Source organism: Colias eurytheme, chromosome 31, assembly GCF_061535395.1.
Source record: "Colias eurytheme isolate Ceu_HAF_F1 chromosome 31, ilColEury1 Martin Lab GWU primary, whole genome shotgun sequence".
Lineage (NCBI taxonomy): Eukaryota > Metazoa > Arthropoda > Insecta > Lepidoptera > Pieridae > Colias > Colias eurytheme.
In genome coordinates, this window is record NC_143010.1 from 4,796,986 (window position 1) to 4,821,962 (window position 24,977).

General features: G+C 34.6%; 2 protein-coding genes across 2 annotated transcripts; one reads left to right on the top strand and one right to left on the bottom strand.

Annotated features, from left to right (window-relative positions):
• Positions 1-1,505: 1,505 nt before the first annotated feature.
• LOC149895582 (uncharacterized) lies at positions 1,506-5,423 on the bottom strand. Its single transcript, XM_090118883.1, has 3 exons — positions 5,199-5,423; positions 4,333-4,455; positions 1,506-3,359 (listed from the first exon to the last, which is right to left on the bottom strand). The coding sequence occupies exons 1-3, from the start codon at positions 5,340-5,342 to the stop codon at positions 2,268-2,270; spliced, it is 1,359 nt and encodes a 452-aa protein (XP_089975009.1). The 5' UTR covers positions 5,343-5,423; the 3' UTR covers positions 1,506-2,267.
• A 572-nt stretch (positions 5,424-5,995) lies between these two features.
• Positions 5,996-18,781, top strand: LOC149895583 (uncharacterized). The gene is made up of 13 exons (XM_090118906.1): positions 5,996-6,438; positions 6,725-6,850; positions 7,439-7,577; positions 9,109-9,249; positions 9,948-10,120; positions 11,481-11,611; positions 12,501-12,575; positions 13,109-13,241; positions 13,915-14,036; positions 16,004-16,136; positions 16,398-16,511; positions 17,658-17,855; positions 18,638-18,781. Exons 1-13 carry the CDS (start codon positions 6,337-6,339, stop codon positions 18,779-18,781), a joined length of 1,731 nt encoding a protein of 576 aa, XP_089975032.1. The 5' UTR covers positions 5,996-6,336.
• The last annotated feature ends 6,196 nt before the right edge of the window (positions 18,782-24,977 follow it).

Genomic DNA, 24,977 nt, shown 5'->3' on the forward strand with positions numbered 1-24,977 from the left:
ATTACATGCAGTGCGAGATGAATCTTCCCTACTTCTCAGTAGTTCTTCAGCCACAGCATGATGTTACTTACCAGAAATACCACCCAATGTTGAAAAATTAAAATAATAATACCTTACAAATTAAAAAACTGACAGAAAATGGATATAATATATGCCAAAGAATCCAAAAAAAAGCGATTTAAATTTCCTGTTTGTTTTGGTACTTCAGGCATGGTATACGACTTCTTTGCATACGATGAAGCAAACACATTTCAATCTGTACAATATAAGGAATGGGAAGAGGACTTTCTTGGTGTATTAGATAAGTTCTTAGGCTATGTAATACTATTTATATTCCAATTCTTAGCATATTCTTAGGCTGTGATTTTTGGTAGTGTCGTTTTTTAAAATCCATTATTTTTAACGATATCGTTAAAGTTTTAACCAACATTTTAAGACAGATGTTTGAAAAGCTTATTCTAGACCGTCCATAATTATAATTTGATAATAATTTTGAATTACAGAGTTGAAAATGTGCATTGTATTCATGTACCACGGTTGCAGGAATAATGTGCAATGTCCGTTATATGTGACGGTTCGAACATGTACATATAATTGGCAGTGTCCGTTTAATGTGACATAGTGAAAACAATAGAAAAAATTAAAATTTTTAATTTTTTTTTTCATTTTCCTCTTTTCTATCCTAATTCCAACACATCCTCCAAATTTGGACATTATAAACACAAGTTATCTAGGGGTGACAATTTAAGGGCTAACCTAACCCACCCCCTTATCCAAACCAAAAATTACTGATTACGAATTTTCGGCATATTACAAAATGCCGACCGTTTGTAATACGGCGGATTATACAATCCGACTGCGACACATACATATATTTTTAATCATTATTATAATGAATATCAATAGAAGACACAAAATGTTCCCTATTTTTGGGTAATATCGTTTATACCTTACCTATAGAGCTGAAAATATACATATATGACTAGCTGTCCCGGCAAACGTTGTTTTGCCTTACTCTTATCACTTAGGGTTATGGAAAATAGATGTTGGCCGATTCTCAGACTTACCCGATATGCACAGAAAATTTCATGAGAATCGGTCCACCCGTTTCGGAGAAGTATGCAGACTAACATTGTGACACGAGAATTTTATATATAAGATAAGATGTAACAATGTATAAACTGAATTCAGAGCATTAAAATTGTTAATCTAATCTTCTAATTCTAATCTTTTAATTCATAGAAAATGAAAAACTGCAAATAATATTACATCGTTCAATTTATTCTGTCCACAGATTTTAGACACACTTAAATCTAATATCTTATATATATTATAAAGGCGAAAGTTTGTAAGGATGTATGGATATATGGATGTTTGTTACTCTTTCACGTAAAAACTACTGAACCGATTACAATGACATTTAGCACACATATAGAGGGTAACTTGGATTAACACATAGGATAGTTTTATCCCGGAAATCCCACGGGAACGGGAACTATGCGGGCGAAGCCGCGGGCGGAAATCTAGTAATAATATATTTATATTAAAAACACACTCAGCAATGAGAGAAAATTATATATGTACATAATATTAAGTAGATGACATATAAATAAATTCCTCCTGGTTTGATTAACTAGCTGCGCTCCGCGGTTTCACCCGCGTGGCTCCGCTCCTGTTGGTCGTAGCGTGATGATATATAGCCTATAGCCTTCCTCGATACATGGGCTATCTAACACCGAAAGAATTTTTCATATTGAACCAGTAGTTTCTGAGATTAGCGCGCTCAAACAAACAAATTCTACAGCTTTATTACTTATATTTTTTTTTTTTTTTAAATACTAAAACCGACAAAGGAGCGGGCGGTTTACTGATGAATTTTGCCGGCCGTTGAATTCAATGACTCTATTATACTAGTAGACGCGGCATACGCCAACATCATTGCACTAAAAAACAGCGTAATTAATACATACCTACTTACTAACGCATTATCACCAATACAGTTGTTCTCTCTTTCACTCTCACGCACGAGACATAATACATGTCTCACTCATGTACTTCGTAATAACAACTGCCGATTAAAATATAAAAAGAACGTCCAGCCACGCCGCTGAATGGTGCGTGACTAAGTGAAACTCGGGCACTTAGCTGAGTTTTTTCTTGCCAAAATAGAGAGCGGGTAACGTATCTAGCTTTTTTATATATCATAGGTTGAATTAGTATAGAAGTATAGATACATATAGATTTTAATTTTATTCCACATCACTCCATCAAAGACAATCCTTCGCCAATAAATCATCAAACGACGTTTGCGTTTCCGCCGAACAATATCTCAAAATTTCATCCAAATCTAACGTCTGAGTCTCCGTTGATATACAATTAGAAAAAGATGCACTCGAAGTAGGAGACACCCTTTCGTTTGTTTTAGTTTCATATAAGCAAGGACACGTTTGTGTTTCTTTTATACTCAAATCAGGGGATTGCGTCTCTGACGTTATCGTTTCTTTGTTTGAACGTATCAAACCAAACTCCACAGGAAACGTTTGAGTTTGAATGTCCGATAGTGATACAGTTTCTGAACAGAATATAGAATCTTCGCTTGTTTGTGATTTTAAGGATAGAAGGTCTTCAAACACGGTCTGTGTTGATATCTCGTCTTTTTTTGTCTCGATTTCCGGTTGCCATGACAACGTGACGTCATTCTTTATACTCTCTTCTAGCGTTTGAGTTGCGAACGACCGTTTTGGACTATCGCACATGTAATCTAGTAATTTCTCCTCTGTTTTTGCTTTTTTCACTTCTGTTAGTGATTCCGATTCTTTTTTTTCCCTTTTTCTCTCGTTTTTATACTGTGTGTGTAAATCAGGATGCTTTCTCATCAAATGCACTAATAATTTATCATTGGTCGTGTATTTTTTGTCGCAAATTTGACACAAGTACACGTAATTACACGTTTTTACGTGTCGATTGTAATCTGTATTCGTCGAGAATTTAAAGTTACATAGATTGCAAGTTATATTCTTTTCTTTATGCACTTTATTTACATGTTGGTTCAAAAACTTTCTGTTACTAAAATATTTATTTTTATTCGAGTTTATGTGGTACGAACATTCTGTAATACTACAGTGAAATCTCTGTTCGATGACGAATTCTTGGTTCCTTTGATGTGATTTCACTAAATGGTTCAAAAGATCCGTTTTCTTTAAGAATGTATCGTGACAACTGTGAGGGCATGGAAAGAATATCTTTTCATTTGTATTTGGCGCAACAATAGTAATGATTAACTTATTTTCCTGCATAATAAAGGAAACTGTGTTCTCTTGAGGTATATCTTCTTGCAGATTTTGTATGCACTTCTTTTTCTGGAAGGAAAATAAATGTTAAAATAAATAAGAGATATTTTGAAATTCATACTAATATTATAAATGCGAAAGTAACTCTGTCTGTCTGTCTGTTACTCAATCACGCCTTAACTACAGAACCAATTTGCATGAAATTTGGTATAGAGATATTTTGATATCCGAGAAAGGACATAGGCTACTTTTTATCCCGGGAAATAGGATAGGTTTTATCAAGGAAATCCCACGGGAACGGGAACTATGCGGGTTTTTCTTTGAATGCGCGGGCGAAGCTGCGGGTGGAAAGCTCGTGTGATAATAAATGAGATATATCAAGATGTATAATCATTGATATACAATAAACAACTAGAATAACTAGTTCAAAAAAGTTTCCGAAGACAAACTCTGCTTGTATGTGTAGTAGGCAGAGTTTTTTAATTAGCTATACAAAGGACTTTGAACATTACTGCAACAAAATAAGGTGTTAAATTGAATGAATGGTTTATACAGTTAACAGTACCAACCGGACATTTTTGACAACTTTTGAATGCATGTTATATCTTGTTTTTTAAATTTAAACAGGATCAGATTTTTGGCCTAGCTAATTATTTATTGAAAAAAAGAGTTTTTTATCTTTGATAAATGAATAAATAATGTAACATTAACATATTACACACAACAATTTTAACAATTTTAGTACCACATCATATTTATAACTAGCTTCCGCCCGCGGCTTCACCCGCGTGGTGATTTGATAAAAGGTAGCCTATGTTCTTTCTCAGGGTCTAAGGATTGTCTGTGCCAAATTTCATCAAAATCGGTTGAGAGGTTTAAGCGGGAAAGCGTAACAGACAGACAGAGTTACTTTCGCATTTATAATATTAGTAGGGATTATTACAAATACATATACAATTTTGATTTTCATTAAAATTAAGAAATCATTTATCAATTATATTTTTTGTTCCTTAAATCATATGTATCAAGTAAATAAACTTACCTTCACTGTATCCCTCAGCAATAAATCTGATTGTTCACACTGTTTCTTAAAGTTACTGCATCTTAACAACATATCCTCACAAGACATGCATATCGAATGTGATATACCTTCTATCGATGAAACCTGAAATAAAATTATGTATATTATATACTTAGTAACAATCTAATAATATAAGCTATATAGTGATCTATACTAATATTATAAAGCTGAAGAGTTTGTTTGAACACGCTAATCTCAGGAACTACTGGTCCGATTTGAAAAATTCTTTCGGTGCTAGATAGCCCATTTATCGAGGAAGGCTATAGGATATATTATATATTATCACGCAAGCATAGTCACCTTACTCCATGACGTGACGGTATTGGCATAACGCGAACTTAAAATTTAACTCTCAACGCGTATAGAAGTTTCACTTCAAAATAACAGCTTTATCTTTTACTAGCCGTGCCCCAAGGTTTTACCCGCATTGCTGTCTTAGCGTGACGATATATATAGCCTTCCTCAATAAATAGGTTATCTAACACCAAACCTTTATAATCTTATACATATATAAAATTCTCGTGTCACAATGTTAGTCTGCATACTCCTCCGAAACGGGTGGACCGATTCTCATGAAATTTTCTGTGCATATCGGGTAAGTCTGAGAATCGGCCAACATCTATTTTTCATATGTACCACGGGCGAAGCCGGGGCGGACCGCTAGTATTAATATAGATTCACATAACTCATTTGCTTTTTCATTGACTGTAAGATCCGATTTTACATTGCTTTCCTTGTTAAGTTTTAGACATATTACGCAGACTGCATTTTAAATAATAATAAAGTATTTTCTATAATCTACTTGTTAAATATAAACAACACCATACCATTATGTTTGTCAGCTTATAAAAATCTTGTACAAGCCCCCATTCCATCATGTTCTTTAATACACCAGAAGAAGATAGACATGCCCGGCACACTAAATTCAAATCCTCGTTGGATAAATCTGGTTTAGAATAAGTATCAGTCATTTTTAATAAATAATATTTTCATATAATTAACAGCTTCAATCTGTAATCAGAAAAATATTTTCGAATTTCGTGACATTTACTTGACAGTTAAAGTTAAAATGTTGCTAACGTCATACTCCAGTTCCACGTAATTGTAATAAATATGAAACATTATCTAAGTTAATTAATATTCAACTAATAAAACAAGTAGAGTAGTACTTTTCAATCGTATAAACCATAAAAAGATTCGGGAGATTAAACATGAATTAAAAATATATGAAAAGTAAAAGCAATCTTTATTATTCTAAATAAAAGAATGACATAGTTGCGTTATTATGAATAATTTACATATTTATGGGGAAATACTTGAGAGAAGGCAACCCTAAAGTTAACATTTTAGTTTTTTTCCATGTTTGTGTTGTATGGATATCAAACTTTTTGCACCATTAATATTTTAAAGTCAAAAGAAATAAGAATACTGTAAATATGTAATGTGTAATTTACTATGCCAACTCGTTAAGTGTGAACTTAATTATTTCTACATATTGTGTTGTTTGTGGGTACACGCTGGCGTATACTTAACGAAATGCCTCGAATCCGCAGCAGCTATTATATATTAAAAAATCTTCACATCTGACATTTGACATTTCTAAAATATATTTTCGCATCGAAAAGCCATAAAATATAAACAAAAACATACATAAAATGCGGCGTTTCCATTTTACTAGTTTTAAATGAATTATCTTATCATAAAAACGTGTAAATAAGGCACCGAGTGTTATGACTAAGACTGTCTAAACTGGTTCACTGTATATATATTTTTAAGTACCTATGTGAGAAAGAAAACAGAATCGTAATAAAAAACGGTTCTAAATAATTATAGCTGTTCATTTGCTTTGCACAATATTATGTGTATTTTATTATATTAAAACGGAGTGAATAAAACCTAGAATAGTATGTATTGAACTGCAAGGTTGATAATATTATATCAAGGATATCAACAATATTTTTGAAAATGACGAGTTTTTGCCGAATATGTTTCGCAGTAGATGTTAAAATGTACGACTTGCAAAAGTCGTATTTAAAGGGATTTTATGAAAAACTGATTAATTATGACGTGAGTGCATTTTTTATTAACCGACTTTAAAACGGGGAAGTTTCTATGTTCCCCTACATACATATAACACTAGCCGTGCTTCGCGGTTTTACCCGCAGTGCTCCGCTCCTATTGGTCTCAGCGAGATGATATATCCTATAGCCTTCCTCGATAAATGGGCTATCTAACACCAAAAGAATTTTTCAAATTGGTTCCCGAGATTAGCGCGTTCAAACAAACTAACAAGCAATTCAGCTTTATAATATTAGTATAGGTTTCACTTTCAATTTTATTTATTTTATTTCAGATAAATGAAAACATAATAAATGTATGTTATATATGCTACTCAGTGCTTAAGAAGAGTTATAATTTTATGTTACAAGCGATCAAATCAAATGATTTACTTAATCAAGTTGCACATAAAAATATAGTGGTAAGTAAAGAGATAAAAACAAAACAAATTATAGCCACTTACTTCCTCATAAAGAAGCTTTCTCTTAGTGAAAAATCATCAAAATTGGTCCAGTACTTTTGAAGCCTATTCAATATCAACAGACAAAAAACAAAAACAAAATATCTGTTGTATTTATAATTATCACTTATAATATACTAGCTGCGCTCGGCGGTTTCACCCGCGTGGCTCCGCTCCTGTTGGTCTTAGCGTGATGATATATGTATAGCCTATAGCCTTCCTCGATGAATGGGCTGTCTAACACAGAAAGAGTTTTTCAAATCGGACCGGTAGTTCCTGAGATTAGTGCATTCAAACAAACACACAAACTATTCAACATTATAATATTAGTATAGATAACCTACCTTTCCAAGATGTCCTTTGTCAGATATTAAACTATCCTTTTACCAAATTTCATCCAAAATGCATTCATCTAATAAAAAAACTGCATCTAAATCCGTTGCGTAGTTTTAAAGATTAAAGCATACAAAGGGACATAGGGACAGAGTAAGCGACTTTGTTTTATACTATGTAGTGATATCTTTAACATTTTAAAATTTTTGCTTACAGATACAACAGCAAGGATTGAAACACAATAATATATTTAATTTGAAAAATGTTATTTTGGATAAAGTTATTATAATTAACGAGACTGAATCATTAAAAGAGGAAACAGACGTTAAAGAGGAATTTGAAATTGAATTGGATGGTAATTATTATTTAACTGTCTTTCTGCCAGCAGGTTTGCTTGTGTAGTCAACGAAAAACCCGCATAGTCAAGAAAAACCCGCATATTCAAAGAAAAACCCGCATAGTCAAAAACAAACCCGCATAGTCAAAGAAAAACCCGCATTGTCAAAGAAAAACCCGCATAGTCAATAAAACCCCCTATAGTCAAGTAAAAACCCGCATAGTCAAGTAAAAACCCACATAGTCAAATAAAAACCCGCCTAGACAAAGAAAAACCCGCATTGTCAAAGAAAAACCCGCATAGTCAAAAAAACCCGCATAGTCATAGTAAAACCCGCATAGTCAAAGAAAAACCCGCACAGTTAAAGAAAAACCCGCATAGTCAAAGAAAACCCGCATAGCCAAGAAAAAATCCGCCTAGACAAAGAAAAACCCGCATAGTCAAAGAAAAACCCGCATAGTTAAAAAAAACCCACATAGTCAAAGAAAAACCCGCATAGTCAAAAAAACCCGCATAGTCAAAGAAAAACCCGCATAGTCAAAGAAAACCCGCATAGTCAAAGAAAAACCCGCATAGTCAATAAAACCCCTATAGTCAAGTAAAAACCCGCATAGTCAAATAAAAACCCGCCTAGACAAAGAAAAACCCGCAATGTCAAATAAAAACCCGCATAGTCAAAAAAACCCGCATAGTCATAGTTAAACCCGCATAGTCAAAGAAAAACCCGCATAGTTAAAGAAAAACCCGCATAGTCAAAGAAAACCCGCATAGCCAAAGAAAAACCCGCATAGTAAAAAAACCCGCATATTCAACTAATAACCCGCATAGTCAAAGAAAAACCCGCATAGTCAATAAAAACCCGCATAATTAAAGAAAAACCCGCATAGTCAAATAAAAACCCGCATAGTCAAAGAAAACCCGCATAGTCAAAGAAAAACCCGCATAGTCAAAGAAAAACCCGCATAGTCAATAAAAACCCCTATAGTCAAGTAAAAACCCGCATAGTCAAAGAAAAACCCGCATAGTCAATAAAAACCCGCATAATCAAAGAAAAACCCGCATAGTCAAAGAAAAACCCGTATTATCAAAGAAAAACCCGCATAGTCAAAAAACCCGCATAGTCATAGTCAAACCCGCATAGTCAAAGAAAAACCCGCATAGTTAAAGAAAAACCCGCATATTCAAGGAAAACCCGCATATCCAAGAAAAACCCGCCTAGACAAAGAAAAACCCGCATAGTCAAAAAAAAACCGCATAGTCAAAAAACCCGCATAGTCAAAGAAAGACGCGCATAGTTCCCGTCCCCATGCATTTTTTGGCTCTTGCAAAAGAAGTTTCACTTCTGACACGTGTGCTCGGCACGTATTTTTTAAGCTATTGCATAGCTTCTATCGCGGGCCTTGAGCGCGGGGACCGAATCGAGAAATTCCGTAACGAAAAAACCTCACGCTCCCCACTCCGACGGGCACGGAGGTGTGGCTTGAAGGCATAGCATGCAATAGCTTTACCGCGGCAGTCCCCGAGTGACACACGTCTTTTTTTATTTCAGATACAGCTTCCATAGATTTTAAGTTAACAGACACGGCTGATGTTAAGCCATCAGATTCGGAAGACGATGTTCCTTTGAGTACATTAAATAATAAAAATAACGATAAAACTAAAAGCAAGAAAAAGAGGATTAAATTTGCTGGTGAGTTCAGTATAATTTGAATTGAATAGTTTTTAATCGATTTTAAACGATTTGTTAAATATTAATGTTGCTCTGCTTCACGGTTTCGGGCAATAGCAAGGATTAGAAATACGTTTGAGTTATTATTGTACATAAGCTACATAATTGCCAAGTATCATCAAAATCAGTTCAGTGGTTTTCATGTTAAAGGGTAATAAACATACATTTTTTACAAAATTTCGCGTTTTAAATATAAGTACGATTAAATAAATTGTGTAAAAGTCATTACATACTTGATTGTGGTTTCGTCCGCGTAGTAAAACAAAGGTAGTATAGTATGAATTATTATATACTATAAAAATTTGATTTCAAATATGTATTATAGGCCATCCACACGTCTGCCGAACAACGTGACAAACAACGAACACATAGGGACGGCGCTATACAGAGAAGCGAGAAGGAAATAAGTACGTCCCTTTTTTATTCTGTCCCTATGTGTTCGTTGTTTGTCACGTTGTTCGGCAGACGTGTGGATGGCCTATTACAATTTCAAGCAATAAGCAACCATCTATCTTCACTTTAAAAATATGTATATTACGGACTCTTTAAAAAGTTGTCTAAAAGACTTATATTTTTACATTTTTCTGATACCAAATTTAATTAGTAAAGTTTAAAAAAAAATATGCAGAATAGTTCCAATAATTTTTAATTCTTTACAGATATAAAAGTGGACGCCCGCGAAATAATACTGACTGAAGACGAACAAATATCAGACATGCAGGCTCGAGCAAGATCGTTGAATTATCTTAACTCTCCGTACAAATGTAACTTGTGTTACCGAGGCTTTATAGATCCAGTCGCGTATGGGAAACATAGGGACAAACATGATGAGGTTAGTGAATGAATGAATGAAATAAATGAAAGAGTCAAGTATTCTTTATTATTTAGGGCTGATTTTTCAATCCTTGGTTAAAACTTATTCGTCGAATAACGTATTAAACTACCATTTATGAAATGTATTCTAAATTCTTATTGCCAGTATTTGACAGTTTACAGGTGACATTTTAATATTATCGAGTGATATAATTACACGCGTAAATTAATATGAGTTGAGTGAATGAATGAAGTTGATGAATAAGTCAACGAAATGAATGTATTAACTCGTGAGTGATATGAATGAAGGCGCCAATGAATGTAAATTGTAATGTATTAGAGAATTATAGGTAAACCAGAATCTGATGGTAATTAGGGAAATCAAAATTTGGAGTGTGCAACCCTAGGGAAAATGGACTGAACGATCTTGATACTGCTTATTTTTTATTTCGTCCTCAATATCATTAGTCACATTACATAAGTGGACAATAATGTACTTAATAATGAGATATCCACTTAATATTATGTAGTAGGTAGTAGGTACATACTTACATGTACATATTACTTTTATACAGGTAATACATATTATTATTTACACATACCTATATTTGTATATTTATTATCAGTATGCCATGTGAAAATATCGATATAATGATAATGTAGATCAAAACTAGACTGCTTATAATTATTTATAAAATAAAATAAAAATAAAATAAAACTATGTTTATTTTCGTAAGTATTAACAGATATACACACATTATAAAATTGACTTGGACAGCTTGGACTTGACGAATAGCCGTATTGGAAACTCCTGTAATAAGTTTTCATAAAATTATATTCTAATCAACAAACAATATTATAGTTACCTACATATAATATTTTTTAATTTAAAGTATCAAAACGGGTAAGTCCAATTTACCAATAAAATCTTCAAAATTGAAAATGGTGATGTTTTTGACCCTTCTTCATCGAATATTTTTCTATACACATTATAAACAACACCTCTTGCTTGTGATCGCAGCGGCTTTTTCGACATTTTCGAAGATTTTTTAGACAAAATCCTAAAAATTATTCATCAACTGCAAAAAAGACAAATAATTTGACAACGAATTTGATAGTTGTCAAATAAGTTGCCATATGAAAATCTTTTATTTCTTAAATATAAATATGCCATCAGATTCTGGTAGACCTATAAATGAATGAATTAGTGAGTGAAATTAATGAATGCGATGCGAGAGAATGAAATGTGTTGATTAGTGAATGAAAAAAACGAAAACAATAATTATAGAATAGAATAAGCTTTACTAGAAATATAAATTACTAACACGTTCAATTAAATCATATACTACTTTATACTAATTTATGTAATTTATTTCTAGAAAAACGGTGCGCACAAATGTGCAATATGCCACTTGAGGTACGCGAGCGGGCGACTCATGCGTGCACACGTTATATCGACACACTCGAGGCGGTATGAGTGTAACGTGTGCAAGCAACTCACTCATACTAGGTGAGTGTGTTTTTAACCGTCTGTGTAACGAGGAGGGTTATGTTTTAAGAGTGTACTTATGAATGTATTTCTTTTATGGGCAGACACTAGACAGTATTTATGTATGTATATGTGTAAACTACGGAGTTTCTTGTCGTCTCTTTTTTGTAAAAAAAAATGTTTTTCGAACTGGTGGTTAGTGGCAAATCTATGTGATAACTATTTAGAAGTGAATATGTGCATGTAATAAAAAGTGGAGCTTTGACTTATTTGGATATTGAATTGTGTTATAATTAATAAAGTATAATCAGTTGAGTTTAAAATATGTTTTTTTCTCAAATAAATATACGCACCTAACGTCGTCAAAATGTCTCTTCGTCAAGAATTCACGAAAAATACAATTTTGTGGTGCACGCGAAGCCGCAAACTAATTATACCAAAATTTTTGAAGATTTTAGCACAATAGACAAATACAACCAGTAGGGAAACTTAACGCGAACGTTCGAAATGGCTCACGCACACAAGCAAGCGTGTTTACGAGAATCGTAAGGGTATTATGACAATTGACAGATATAAGAACATCCTTACGATTCTCGTAAATACGCTTGCTTGTGTGCGTGAGCCATTTCGAACGTTTGTATGAAGTTTCCCTACTGATTGTATCTGTATTATGTGATTTTAGTCATATCTATACATACTAATATTATAAAGCGGAAGTGTTTGTTTGTTTGAACGCGCTTATCTCAGGAACTACTGGTCTGATTTGAAAAATTATTTGGGTGTTACATAGCCCATTTATCGAGGAAAGCTATAGGCTATATATCATCACACTAAGACTAACAGGAGCGTAGCAACGCAGGTAAAACCGCGGGGCATGGCTAGTCACTAATATTTGACAATTTTTTTTCAGACACCAAGCTAAAGAACATGAACAATGGCACAACGGGCACACGTATTTATGCAAATTGTGCGGCCAAATATTTCGGTGAGTGGTGTTTATGTATAATATTAAAAAATGTGTTTGGGTGTAATTTATTTATTTATTTACTTGGAGCACCAACAGCTTACACAAACAAGATATATGTAGCAGTTCGGCTAAATACATAAAGCCAATTTATTCAATACTAGCGGTCCGCCCCGGCTTCGCCCGTGGTACATATTTCGCAATAAAAGGTAGCCTATGTTCTTTCTCAGGGTCTAAAGATTATCTGTGCCAAATTTCATCAAAATCGGTCCAGTAGTTTATGCGTGAAAACCATACATACATACATACAAACCTTTCCTCTTTATAATATTAGTATAGACATAACGATAACATTTCTTGTCCTAATATTTTCTAGTGTTTGATTTTACGCTAGTATGAAACATTCAGTAATTAAAGATTTTAATGGATTTTAAAGGTTTCGCACACTTTGCAGCGAGCGTGGTCACGTATAACATCTTAAATTTCTTTTCATTTCCTTGTATGGTAGGAATAAATTTATGTCAAAAAATGAAATAATAATAAATTATCGACAGCAAATCGTCCTCCTACCTAACTCACTTGCGCAAGTTGCACGCAAGCGAACACATATGCGTGTCTTGTGGTGCGAGCTTCGTCAGCGCGTACGGGCTGCGTGTGCACGTGGCCAAGGCACATAGAGGTGATGTGGTGAGTGTAATTGTATATAAATAAAATAAATAAATAAATATTATAGGACATTATTACACAAATCGACCTAGTCCCACAGCTGTAAGCTCAATTAAGGCTTGTGTTGTGGGTACTAGGCGACGATAAATATAATATTTAATAAATACATATATAGATAATAACACCCAGACCCAAGAACAAATAATTGAGTTCTTCACACAAATATTTGCCCTGACCGGGGATCGAACCCGGGACCGTCGGTTCAGTAGGCAGTTACTTTACCACTGCGCCAACCGCGTCGTCAAATCGTGTATATAATCCACTTGCGCAAGTGTTATTGTGTATGTTATCCACTTGCGCAAGTGTTATTGTGTATATTATCCACTTGCGCAAGTGTTATTGTGTATATACCCCACTTGCGCAAGTGTTATTGTGTATATACCCCACTTGCGCAAGTGTTATTGTGTATATACCCCACTTGCGCAAGTGTTATTGTGTATATAATCCACTTGCGCAAGTGTAATTGTGTATATTATCCTCTTGCGCAAGTGTTATTTGAAGTTATCGCTACTAAGCGATTTCTACCAGGCAACTTATGGGTAGGATTTTTAATTATTTTAACGATTGTTCTAATTCTATATCATATTATGAGTATTGAACCAAATGCATCCTAAAAGAATGTACGTCATTCCAGGACACGAAAAAGGATGAGCCGATTTCGGATAGTTTTTGCACGGAATGCAAGATACAGTTCAAGTCGGTGGACGCGTGGAAGAAACATGTTATAGCAGCACATTATATATTTAAAGGAAAAGGGTAAGAAACATGCAAATAATATTATTTTTCATACAGGGCGGGTTTTTTTGTGTGTATAACCGTAAAACTAGCCTAGGTTAGTATTATTATACTACACATAAAACTTTATCAGAATCGGTGAAGCCGTTTCGGGGACAGTTTTTATATGTAACTAGTGGTCCTTCCCGGCTTCGCCCGTGGTACATATTTAGCCCTCCAATGTCCTTCTCCTGGCTCTAAACTACCTCCCTGCCAATTTTCAGCTAAATCGGTTCAGCTGTTCTTGAGTTATAAGTGGAATAACTAACACGACTTTCTTTTATGTACATACTAGCGACCCGCCCCGGCTTCGCACGGGTGCAATGCTGATACTAAATACACTACAGAAAAACTGTGAACGTTTTATATAAAAACATAGCGGCCCGCTCCGCTCCGGCTTCGCACGGGTATAAAATAGATAGCCGGGCGGCCGGCCGGAACCGCCGCAAACGCTACGTCCCGCAATTTTTAAATCTGTAATATCTTCGAAAATATTCACTTAAATCATACGGTGTAAAGGGCCATATAGATCTATATTAAATGAACAATGTATTCAAGGTATTTAATTGGTTAAGGATTAATGCTGTATTGGTTAAAATCGCTTCGAAAATTAGCCATTATTTGTCGTAAAAAGTAAATGACAAATAAAAGTTATTGTGGGTTTTCCATAAGAGATAGACCACAGACATGTCACACCCCGGACACTCCATACAAAATGATCGTTTTGACAGTCACACTGTAGAGACTGCAAATGTGTGTGTTAAAGCTTTATGGTTGGCACATTTGTGACTAGCGTAAAAAAAAATTCGCGTTTTTCTGATGAAATACATCCATAAACAGCACAATATCTAACCATTTTCTACGAAAAACGATAATCACAAATCCAAAATAATAAAATTACTTTAAGTCAATTTGATTAATGTTGTCAATCTTCGTTGCGTATCGTCCTTGCAGAAAAATATGGCCCATTTTATGTCTGATCGCGCGGGGGTGAGGTAAGTTTAATTTTGGCGGGAGGCGGAGAGTGTCCGTTCTGTAGCGTTTAGCTACTATTATGTATTCTGTGGACATGTATTGTGAGATAGACATATACCATTGCGGACTTTTCTGTAGACCTTTTCAATGTGTATAATACTTAGTATATTATTTTGATAAAACTCGTAGGGTTCAGCCTGCGTTTGCAATGTAAGCGGAAAAAATGTAATTTTTACGACATCACATTAGAAACCTCAAAAATAACAGTACTTCTCCACTATTTAATGGATGTTATTATACATATAAACCTTCCTCTTGAATCACTCTATCTATTAAAAAAAACCGCATCAAAATCCGTTGCGTAGTTTCAAAGATTTAAGCGTACAAAGGGACATAGGGATATAGGGACAGGGAAAGCGACTTTGTTTTATACTATGTAGTGATATAGATTATAAACGCCGTGACACGAGAATTTTATATCTATACAAATAATGAAATTAGAGTGTCTGTTTGTTATATAAAAATTACCGCTTTTTACTAAATGCATATAGATGTAGTAATTATTTACATTTTTTGTCTGTCTGTGTGTTTGTACCAGCTAATCTCTGGAACGGCTGAACCGATTTTGATGGTACATTCACCAACAGATAGCTGATGTTATAAGGAGTAATTTAGGCTACTTTTTATTCTAATATTTCGTAAGGATTCGGAACGCGGGTGAAACGAAACGGTTGACAGTAAATTTCATGATAATAATATGTTACTAGAGGTTCGCCCTCGCTTCGCCCGTGGTACATATTTCGCAATAAAAGGTAGCCTATGTCCTTTCTCGGGTATCAAAATATCTCCATACCAAATTTCATGCAAATTGGTTCAGTAGTTTAAGCGTGATTGAGTAACAGACAGAGTTACTTTCGCATTTATAATATTAGTATGGATAACGTGTTTTGTTAACTATATCTATGTTTTTTCAGAGCAACATGCCCAATATGCAAGGAGCATGTAAGTGAAGCGCATAGATTTTCGCATATGCGCACGCACACCATGCGTGTTCATGCGCATGAGTTTGAAAGGACACCAGCTATGACAACGCTGTCTTGTGATCATGTGAGTATTATATATTTATTTATTAGAAGTAAAATATAACACATGTCGATACTAATATTATTAAGCTGAAGAGTTTTTTTGTTTGAACGCGCTAATCTCAGGAAGTACAGGTCCGATTTGGAAAATTATTTCGGTGTTAGATAGCCCATTTATCGAGGAAGGCTATAGGCTGTATATCATCACGCTAAGACCAACAGGCGCGGAGCCTCTGTGGAGGATCGTGAAATATGGATGCACTTAATTTTTTTTTATTATTTTCAGTGTGAATCGAAATTCTTCAATTTGACAAAACTGAGAACACACATAAAGAGAGTACACCTCGGATATAAGTACGATAAGAATATCGTGTGTGAAACTTGCGGGAAGCACTGTACGGTAAGTTATACAGGGTTTCTTTAAATTGTTTTAATTTTAGAAATTAAAGACTTTTTAACGGATTTTAAACGCGATTTATTCATTATATTATTTTCCCGACGCGACGTTCCGAACACTTTACAGCGAGCGTGTTCACGGGGGGAACGTCGGGAAAATAATATAATGAATAACTCGCGTTTAAAATCCGTTAAAAAGTCTTTAATTTCTAAATGTATAATACTCGCGTAAAATCAAACACTAGAAAATACTATGTTTTAATTTTAACTTAAAAATGTTTAATTGTAATACGAACATATTTTGTTCCACACAGTTCGTGGTATTAAATACATGAGTCCTACTAATATTATAAATGCAAAAGTCTGTGAGGATGTGTATGTGTGTGTTTGTTACTCTTTCACGCAAATACTACTGAACCGATTACAATGAAATTTAGCACAAGCTCTAAATATCTATTAATTTTGCATGTGAATAAAAAGCTTCGATCTACACACACTACGCAGTCACTGACACAAACTACACACACACACACAGCAAATGTCTGTTGATTTTTGCTTTTGTATAAAAAATTGGTTGTCTGTAAAGTCGGTTTACTGACGATAGTTGAACGTGACAACATCCGATTGTGCTTCTTTGTCGCTCGTTCCGCGCTCTCGCTTGCACTTCAAGCCTTACATGGAACGCCTCAGAGCGAGGTAACGCCGCATGAGTCATGTTTTTTCGTGCGTGCAGCCGGCTCTATCGAATTATAAGACGTTGTCACGTCAAAACTTTGACACAGTCCACAGCCGCCTTACAATACCACCAACGGCGGCACAGTGGCAGTGGCGGCTAGGATACACACCCACTACACAGTCACTAACACAAACTACACACACACACAAGCTCAAAATATCTATTAATTTTGCTTGTTAATTAAAAATCTTCGTTTACACACTACGCAGTCACTGACACAAACTAAACACACACACACACACACACACAAGCTCTAAATTTCTATTAATTTTGCTTGTGAATAAAAAACTTCGATCTACAAAACGCACGCAATGCACTGTGTGGACTGCACAGCCTGAGTAAAAAAACTTCGATCAACAAAAATAAAGACAATTTGATTTGATTTGATTTGATTACAAAACACACACACTGCAGTCCACAGCCGCCTTACAGTATCACCAACGACGGCACAGTGGCGAGCGTCCGTACGCTTGCCCGCAGTGCTCTATGCGCTTCCGTTGCCGGGAACACGCTAGGATACACTACAGGACGCACTCGGGCGAACGGCCGTACTCTTGCCCCGTTTGTGGGAAGGCTTTCACGCAGAAACCCGCGCTGAATCGACATTATGCGGTGAGTTGACACACATGCACTTCAAACAAATATACAAAGCTTTTTGGATATTTCTCGTTTTATTGAAGTGAAAACTTCTTTAGCGGCGTTGGGTATAAAATCTTAAACTCGTGTCAGGACACGTGGCCTGATCGAAAAAGCGTAAGACGGATTTTTTTTTAGCCCTTATATTCCATTTGTAAGACGGATAACATTCCAAAATATCAAACATGCTGAACGTTAATAATCAAGTTTTCACTTCTGCCGGCACTCCCGGAGTGCAACCCGTCTTTTTTTTTAAATTATTATTGTCATTTTACTTATTAGGTATAGTTCTTTCAATATCAGTTTAAAGTTTTTTGATATCTGTAATAGTTACGGAATAATCGCCTGTGCACACTTAACGATTACACCCTGTATACACTCGCATACAAAGCACAAGAAGACATATAAAATGAGTCAATCACGTCAGTTTATATGTATTCTAAAATAGAAAGGCGATTTTTATGAACATTATGTTTTAATAGACAATTCAGATTTTAAGGAAAGTCCGGTAGAAGAATGTAGTAATGTGTAACTTTAAGATTCTCAATTCATAACTTAATCAATCATTTTTTTATTTATCACACATGGTGGGAAATTTTTGGAGACCTTTTTTCTTTTCTTTCATATGTATATTCAAAGAGAATACAAATACTACGTAAGAATATAATTACCAGTATCAAAATTATAGACAGTAAACAGAAAACGCCGGATTTTTTTCTTATTTGACATTTGATTTTGACATATTGATTTTTTCACAGATACACACAGGATCCAAACCGTTCGAGTGCCAGTACTGCGCGAAAACTTTCAGCCAGTCGAGTTCTCTGAAGGCGCATATAAAAACAGTGCATTTAAAAATACCTAGGAAAGCAAGCCAAGTCGTTGAAAATAAAATTTGCTGACAAAATTGTGTTTTATTTACCTCCTATCAATATTTACTTCAAAAAGAGTACTGATATCATTTCTTCGTAAAATGATAAAAAAAAGTTTAATGGAAAAATATATATGGCTCTAATTTCAGAACATTTTCGCTTATAACTTTTTTATTTATAGTTCTACGTCAAAAAGTTGCTGGACCAAAGTTGTAGAGAATTTAATTTGCAACAAATAATGTTAAGAATTTTGCTAAAAATTAGTTTTAGCGCCATCTATGAAAATGCCACCGTACTACTACAAACTTTGGATATAGGTTTAATGTTGTAAAAGATAGATGGCGCGCAATTCAATTTGTTATAATTTAAAGCTATCTAGAATAATTTCGTTGGTGACGTCAACGTCGCGATAGCTTTGCAATAATAATGCTTGACTCCACGGCCGTCGAGGCTCGAGGGATGTGATTTCAAATCCATGCATCCATGAGCAAAAAATTTATAAATATTTCTAGTTCGCTAGTCGTTCATTAATTACGAGATTGTTTCGTACGATGTGTGATTGTGAATTCAATGTTCGCATTTCGCCACTCCGATAGTGAGTGCACTGTGTTCGGTTGAATGTTATATTCCTTCAACAAGATAGCGTATAGAGACATGTGGTCCGCGACCACTGCCGCCTCCAATGCAGTTGGGAAGCGTGTAGCTTTGACAGTTTCAATAATTCTATCCATAGTTACTCCCTTATATAAACATTATATAAACTGCTTTATTCAATAGAATGCTAATCTTGGCTACTTTGATAATACTGACAATATTGTATGTGCGTGTTAAGTTGAATTTGTTTGTAATGCAATTTCTTAAATACTACTTATAAAAAGAAAGTTCTCATTTTCACGTCTCCTTCATATTGAAGGAAGGTACGTGTTCCCCCAGCTCGATACTCTCGATACCGATCTCATACTCGCGTTCGAGTACGAAATCAATGGATACAGTCCCAAGTTCAGTTCAGCACCTTGAGATCGTTGCTGAATAATAAACACATATCAACACCGTCTCAAATGAGATCGCTAGCAATGGCGGGAATATAAATGTTGTTATTCGGGAGCCGATCATGCTAGCTGTTAAAAAGTGCGCTCATAAGAGCCGAGTGTTGTTTAATCAACGCTAAACTCAGCTGATAACGCAACACCAATGTGACGGCTCAAGTTTTGTTTATAGCTCAAAATGTTACGTAAGCGCATACTACTCCGATTTAATTAATACGGGCCTAGGTCCAAATATCTCGAGAACGGAATAAGATAAACTAGTCATGTTTGGTCTCGAATGAATGGGGACAATCTCCTCTATCTATCCATACTAATATTATAAATGTGAAAGTAACTCTGTCTGTCTGTTACTCAATCACGCCTAAACTACTGAACCAATTTTCATGAAATTTGATATGGAGATATTTTGATACCCGAGAAAGGACATAGGCTACTTTTTATCCCGGGAAAATGACGCGTTCCCGGAAATCCCACGGGAACGGGAACTATGCAGGTTTTTCTTTGACTGCGCGGGCGAAGCCGCGGGCGGAAACCTAGTTGACTATAAATGTGCTAAATGCTGCAGTTCTAAAGTAAATAATCGGTGTTATATGGAAGAAATATGTAATGACGATTCAAAAGTGCTTCTAGAAGTCTAGTTGAATATAAATATTTGAGTTTAAGAATAAATCTACAGAAGGACAAGGAATTGATCTTACATACGAGCTCGAATCACTAGGTGGAATAAATATAAATGCTTTGTGCTTATAATGTCAACCCAATATTTCTGCCTATTAAGTAATAAGTAATATAATAAGTTTATAAACTTCATATTATAATCAAACAATCCTTTGTGTAGTCGCTAGTTTTCAAAGTTTATCTATAAATAGTTTACATTACTTATTTTAATTGAAAATGTTTGTGTTGAATTGTTCAACAATCATCATGCTGTGCCATACAGATACGAATGAAAAATATTAAGGCAAAAAAGTCCTTTGCAGAGCCGGCGAATCTGCGTGGTTCAGATAGTGTAGTTAATTTGCTTTGCCCGTATTTAAAATATTTTAAATTTGGCCCAAAAATTAGGGAATTAAAACTCCCAAATTGGCAACCCTTTCAACGAGGAATCCGTCGATGGTAAAGCAGCTAACAAACCTTTTCGTATACGCAGAATACCCTTTTTACGAGTAAAATGGCTAATTTCAGCTGGGATAAAATAAAAAATGATAATTTCCCAACACCCTGACTTAATAAACAGAAGTTTGTATTATATGGAACGTAAAAATTAACCTTTGGGAAATAATACTAAAAAAGTAATGTTAAGGTTTATAACTGGGGACTGGGTTGCTGATCTTACAAAGTCGATCCTGAGGAAAGATCACCTACAGACATAGAAATCTAAATAACAGGGTCTTGTTATTTAAGATCATTTCTCTACTCTATGCTTGTAATTTCTAAAGTTATAAACAGACGTTCGAACTGGTGCGACCGGACCACCGTACTCGTGCGGTGCGATCGACTCGCCACACGACCGCACCGCACCTAGGGCTGCCAGTATTTGATTTAAGGGTTAACAGCATCAAAAATACGAGTTTAGTTATTTTTTACGGGAGATAATTAAAACAGCAATGTTAAATAGAGAAAATTTATTTTTGGCATTTATATTTGCTGTTGGAAGAAACAGCTTTTAATAGCTCTTCATTTTCTAAAGCGAATGTATAAAAATCTTTGCACGATAATTTAAAATTGCATTTAATTGATTTGCAGCTTCGCCTTTACAGTTTCAATATTCAATCGGTTTCGGCTATCCGTCCAGGCATTGCCGCATAAAGAAAATATTCTTTGTTTAAAAATTAGGATTAAATTTACGATTTTTAAAAAAACATTTAAAATATTGGAATTTTCGCGGCCGACTGAGCTAAATAAATTCGTATAAAAAAAATAGATACACTAGTGACTAGATAATTTATTATGTTGCTAATATATGAAGTGATTAAAGGCGCAAATAATCCCTTTTTGAAATTTTCGATATTGTCGATAGAGGCGAAAGTATTTTAATTTTTACTGATTTTCGTTTTTATTTTTTTATATTATATGCAGGCGTTAGTAGAAGCTCTGTTAAGTACCAAAAGAAACCTTGAACTGAGTTCTACATGTGATAAAAATACCACATTCTAGCCACGAAGTTATTACGAGATATAGATTTTCAAAGAATGTCAGGGATGTCCCTAGTAAACAAAATTATATATATCATCTATCTATTACCAAGTTTTTGTTTATGTTTTAGTCGTTAGTTATAGTCGATATTTCAATATAATATTATAGGTAGGTACTTAATCCTTATATGTAATAAATTAACGGAACAAAAAAATATCTTAGATTTATAAGACAATTCAATAATATCAAATTAATACCAATTAATCTCCTTTTTTTGTGAATATTTCGAGCATTGATCATAGTAATCTCATTAAAAGTCAAACCGAATTCTTTGAAAATCTATTTCTCGTAATAAATTCGTGGTTAGAATGTTGTATTTTTTTCACATGTAGACCTCAGTTCAAGGCTTCTTTTGGTACAAGTACAAGTACAAGTTACAACCATTGAAAAGAAGAAAACGAAGAGAAAAGAATTCATTCAGACATATGCAGTCATATCATAAATCTTTGTAGAGTTCTAAAATTTATATTATTAATCTTTTTTCAGTATTAGCCACGTCATCCGACGCCATCGCCATTGATAACGATCGACCGACGTCCGTTTTGTTTGGCGGTAGAACTGTGACTGTGGAACTGTGACTAAAGCTGCAATAAGTATATAGTCTATGACTAATGCGCTGTCCGGTGCGATCGCCCGTCCACACGCGCGAATTTGGTACGGTCCGCACCAAGTTCGGATGAAAAAACCATCGAACCAACCGTACCGTTGTTAATGCTTGTTATGTGCGGGTGTAATAAAAGATGAATAACTACGCAAAGGTTATATTTCTTTAACTACATATATTTATTCGGTATGTAATTAATATTCGACCTAATGCGACCAACCCGCATCCCGACAAGCCCTTAACTGTTCATGCATAGCGCACGAACTGTTTATATAGGAGTTACCGTGTGAACCTATGGTGGGAACTTTCTTAGTAGGTACTACACTTGAAATATTTCGGTAACTCGTAAATTGGCTTGTCGTCGCTACATCATTCCCCCCTTAAAATAAAAAAGGTATACAAGTAAAAAAATCTTACAATAAAATTAAACAATAAACAGATGGGTGTATATAAAATGTCGCTATAAGGTTAGGTACAAAATGTTTACAATATAAAATATAAAAAATGTTCACAATATAAATCAATCAATACGTATCGTATACAAGTGGTTAACAGTTAACACCTAATTTCGTTAAACTATGTTATTACAAAAACTCGGTTGGGTCTTCTAAGTGGCGTGCGATAATTGTTACACGTCATCTAACACTTAGTAACATTAACATTTCAAATCCCAATACGTTCTTTACACTTGTATCGTTTAATATTACAAAGGCTACTACTAAACACTCAAAAGCCATAAATCAAAAGTACTTAAATTTCTAAGTAGTAAACATTTCAATCAAAACTCAACACAAACATAAATTTGAAATACCATACTTAAAACGTTAAACAATGAACAAAAAACTCGTTTCAAATTTCATAAGTGCTATTATTTATTAAATACGATGTGTTGATTACTAAGTATTTATTATACATTTCTATGAAGTCTTATGAATACTTATAATCATCGTAATTCTAATAAATATGAAATAGTTGAAACAATTACAAATACAATACTATTACCTAAATCGTACCGGTAATCGTATAGCTCTTCCACTACGCGTGGTATGTGTATTAGGCAATTCGCTACTTGGAATTTGTAACGGAACCTTAGTATCTGCCCCAGATATCGTATCACTATCATCATTCAAATAATATGCAGGTTTTAGACGGTCTACAGATATTCTAACTTTCCTGCCAGTCATTTGAATATAAAATACCTTTTCCTTTCGACTCAACACACGATAAGGACCGTCGTATGTTGGTTATAAAGGCTTACGTACTGCGTCGTTTCTTACAAAAACATAATCGCACTTTTTTAAATCGGGGTGAATAAATATGTTCCGTCTTTCATTCTGCCTAATAGCTACTGACTGATATTTCCTAATAGAGTCTCGTAATTTACTTACATACTCAAGACTGCTATCTAATTCAAAACTCGATTTTTTATCGTAATAATCACCTGGTAATCGTAAAGTTGTTCCGTACGTAATTTCTGCTGCGCTTATGCCGGTATCACTTCTTACTGCTGTTCTAAGTCCTAGCAACACAGTTGGTAATTCCGTAACCCAAGATGATGATATATTGCATAAACGAGCCATTAATGCCGCTTTAAGCGACCTATGCCAACGCTCTACCGCCCCATTACTCTGTGGGTGGTAAGGTGTCGTACGCAACTTATTAATACCTAATAACTTCATTAGTGTAGCAAATAATTGACTTTCGAATTGGCGTCCTTGATCGCTTGTTAGCTTTTTCGGACAACCAAAACGAGAGATCCATCCTTCATATATTACACGCGAAACCGTTTCAGCAGTTATATATCTCGTAGGAAAACATTCTGGCCATCGCGTCCCCCTGTCACTATGGTTAGGCAATACGTCCTAAAACCTTCGGGTGAAGTGGGTAAAGGTCCAATTAAATCAACATAAATATGTTCAAACCTATCGCACTGCAGAAACGATCCTAAACCTGACATTGTATGTCGATTAACCTTCGATCGTTGACATTCAATGCATGTTTTTACTTTTAACCCATTGGCCAACGTGACGAATCATATTTGGCCAATAAAAACGATTTTGAATCAATTTGCGTGTAGTCCTTATTCCGGGATGACATAAATTATGTACACTATCAAAAGCAATACGTCGAAATTTATCAGTCAAATAGGGTCTAATTTTATCATTATCTAAATTACAATAAATAAATGTACCGCTTTCAAGTAACATTATTTTCTTTGACCTATTATTAGCGTCTTTCGAATTAGATAATTGTAACATATAAGAATCTTGTTGTTGATTCTAAGCAAGTTCTGCGTAATCTATTACAGTGGGACAACTTATTGTTGCGACTCGTGATAACAAATCTGCAACGACATTATCTTGCCCACTAACGTGTTTCA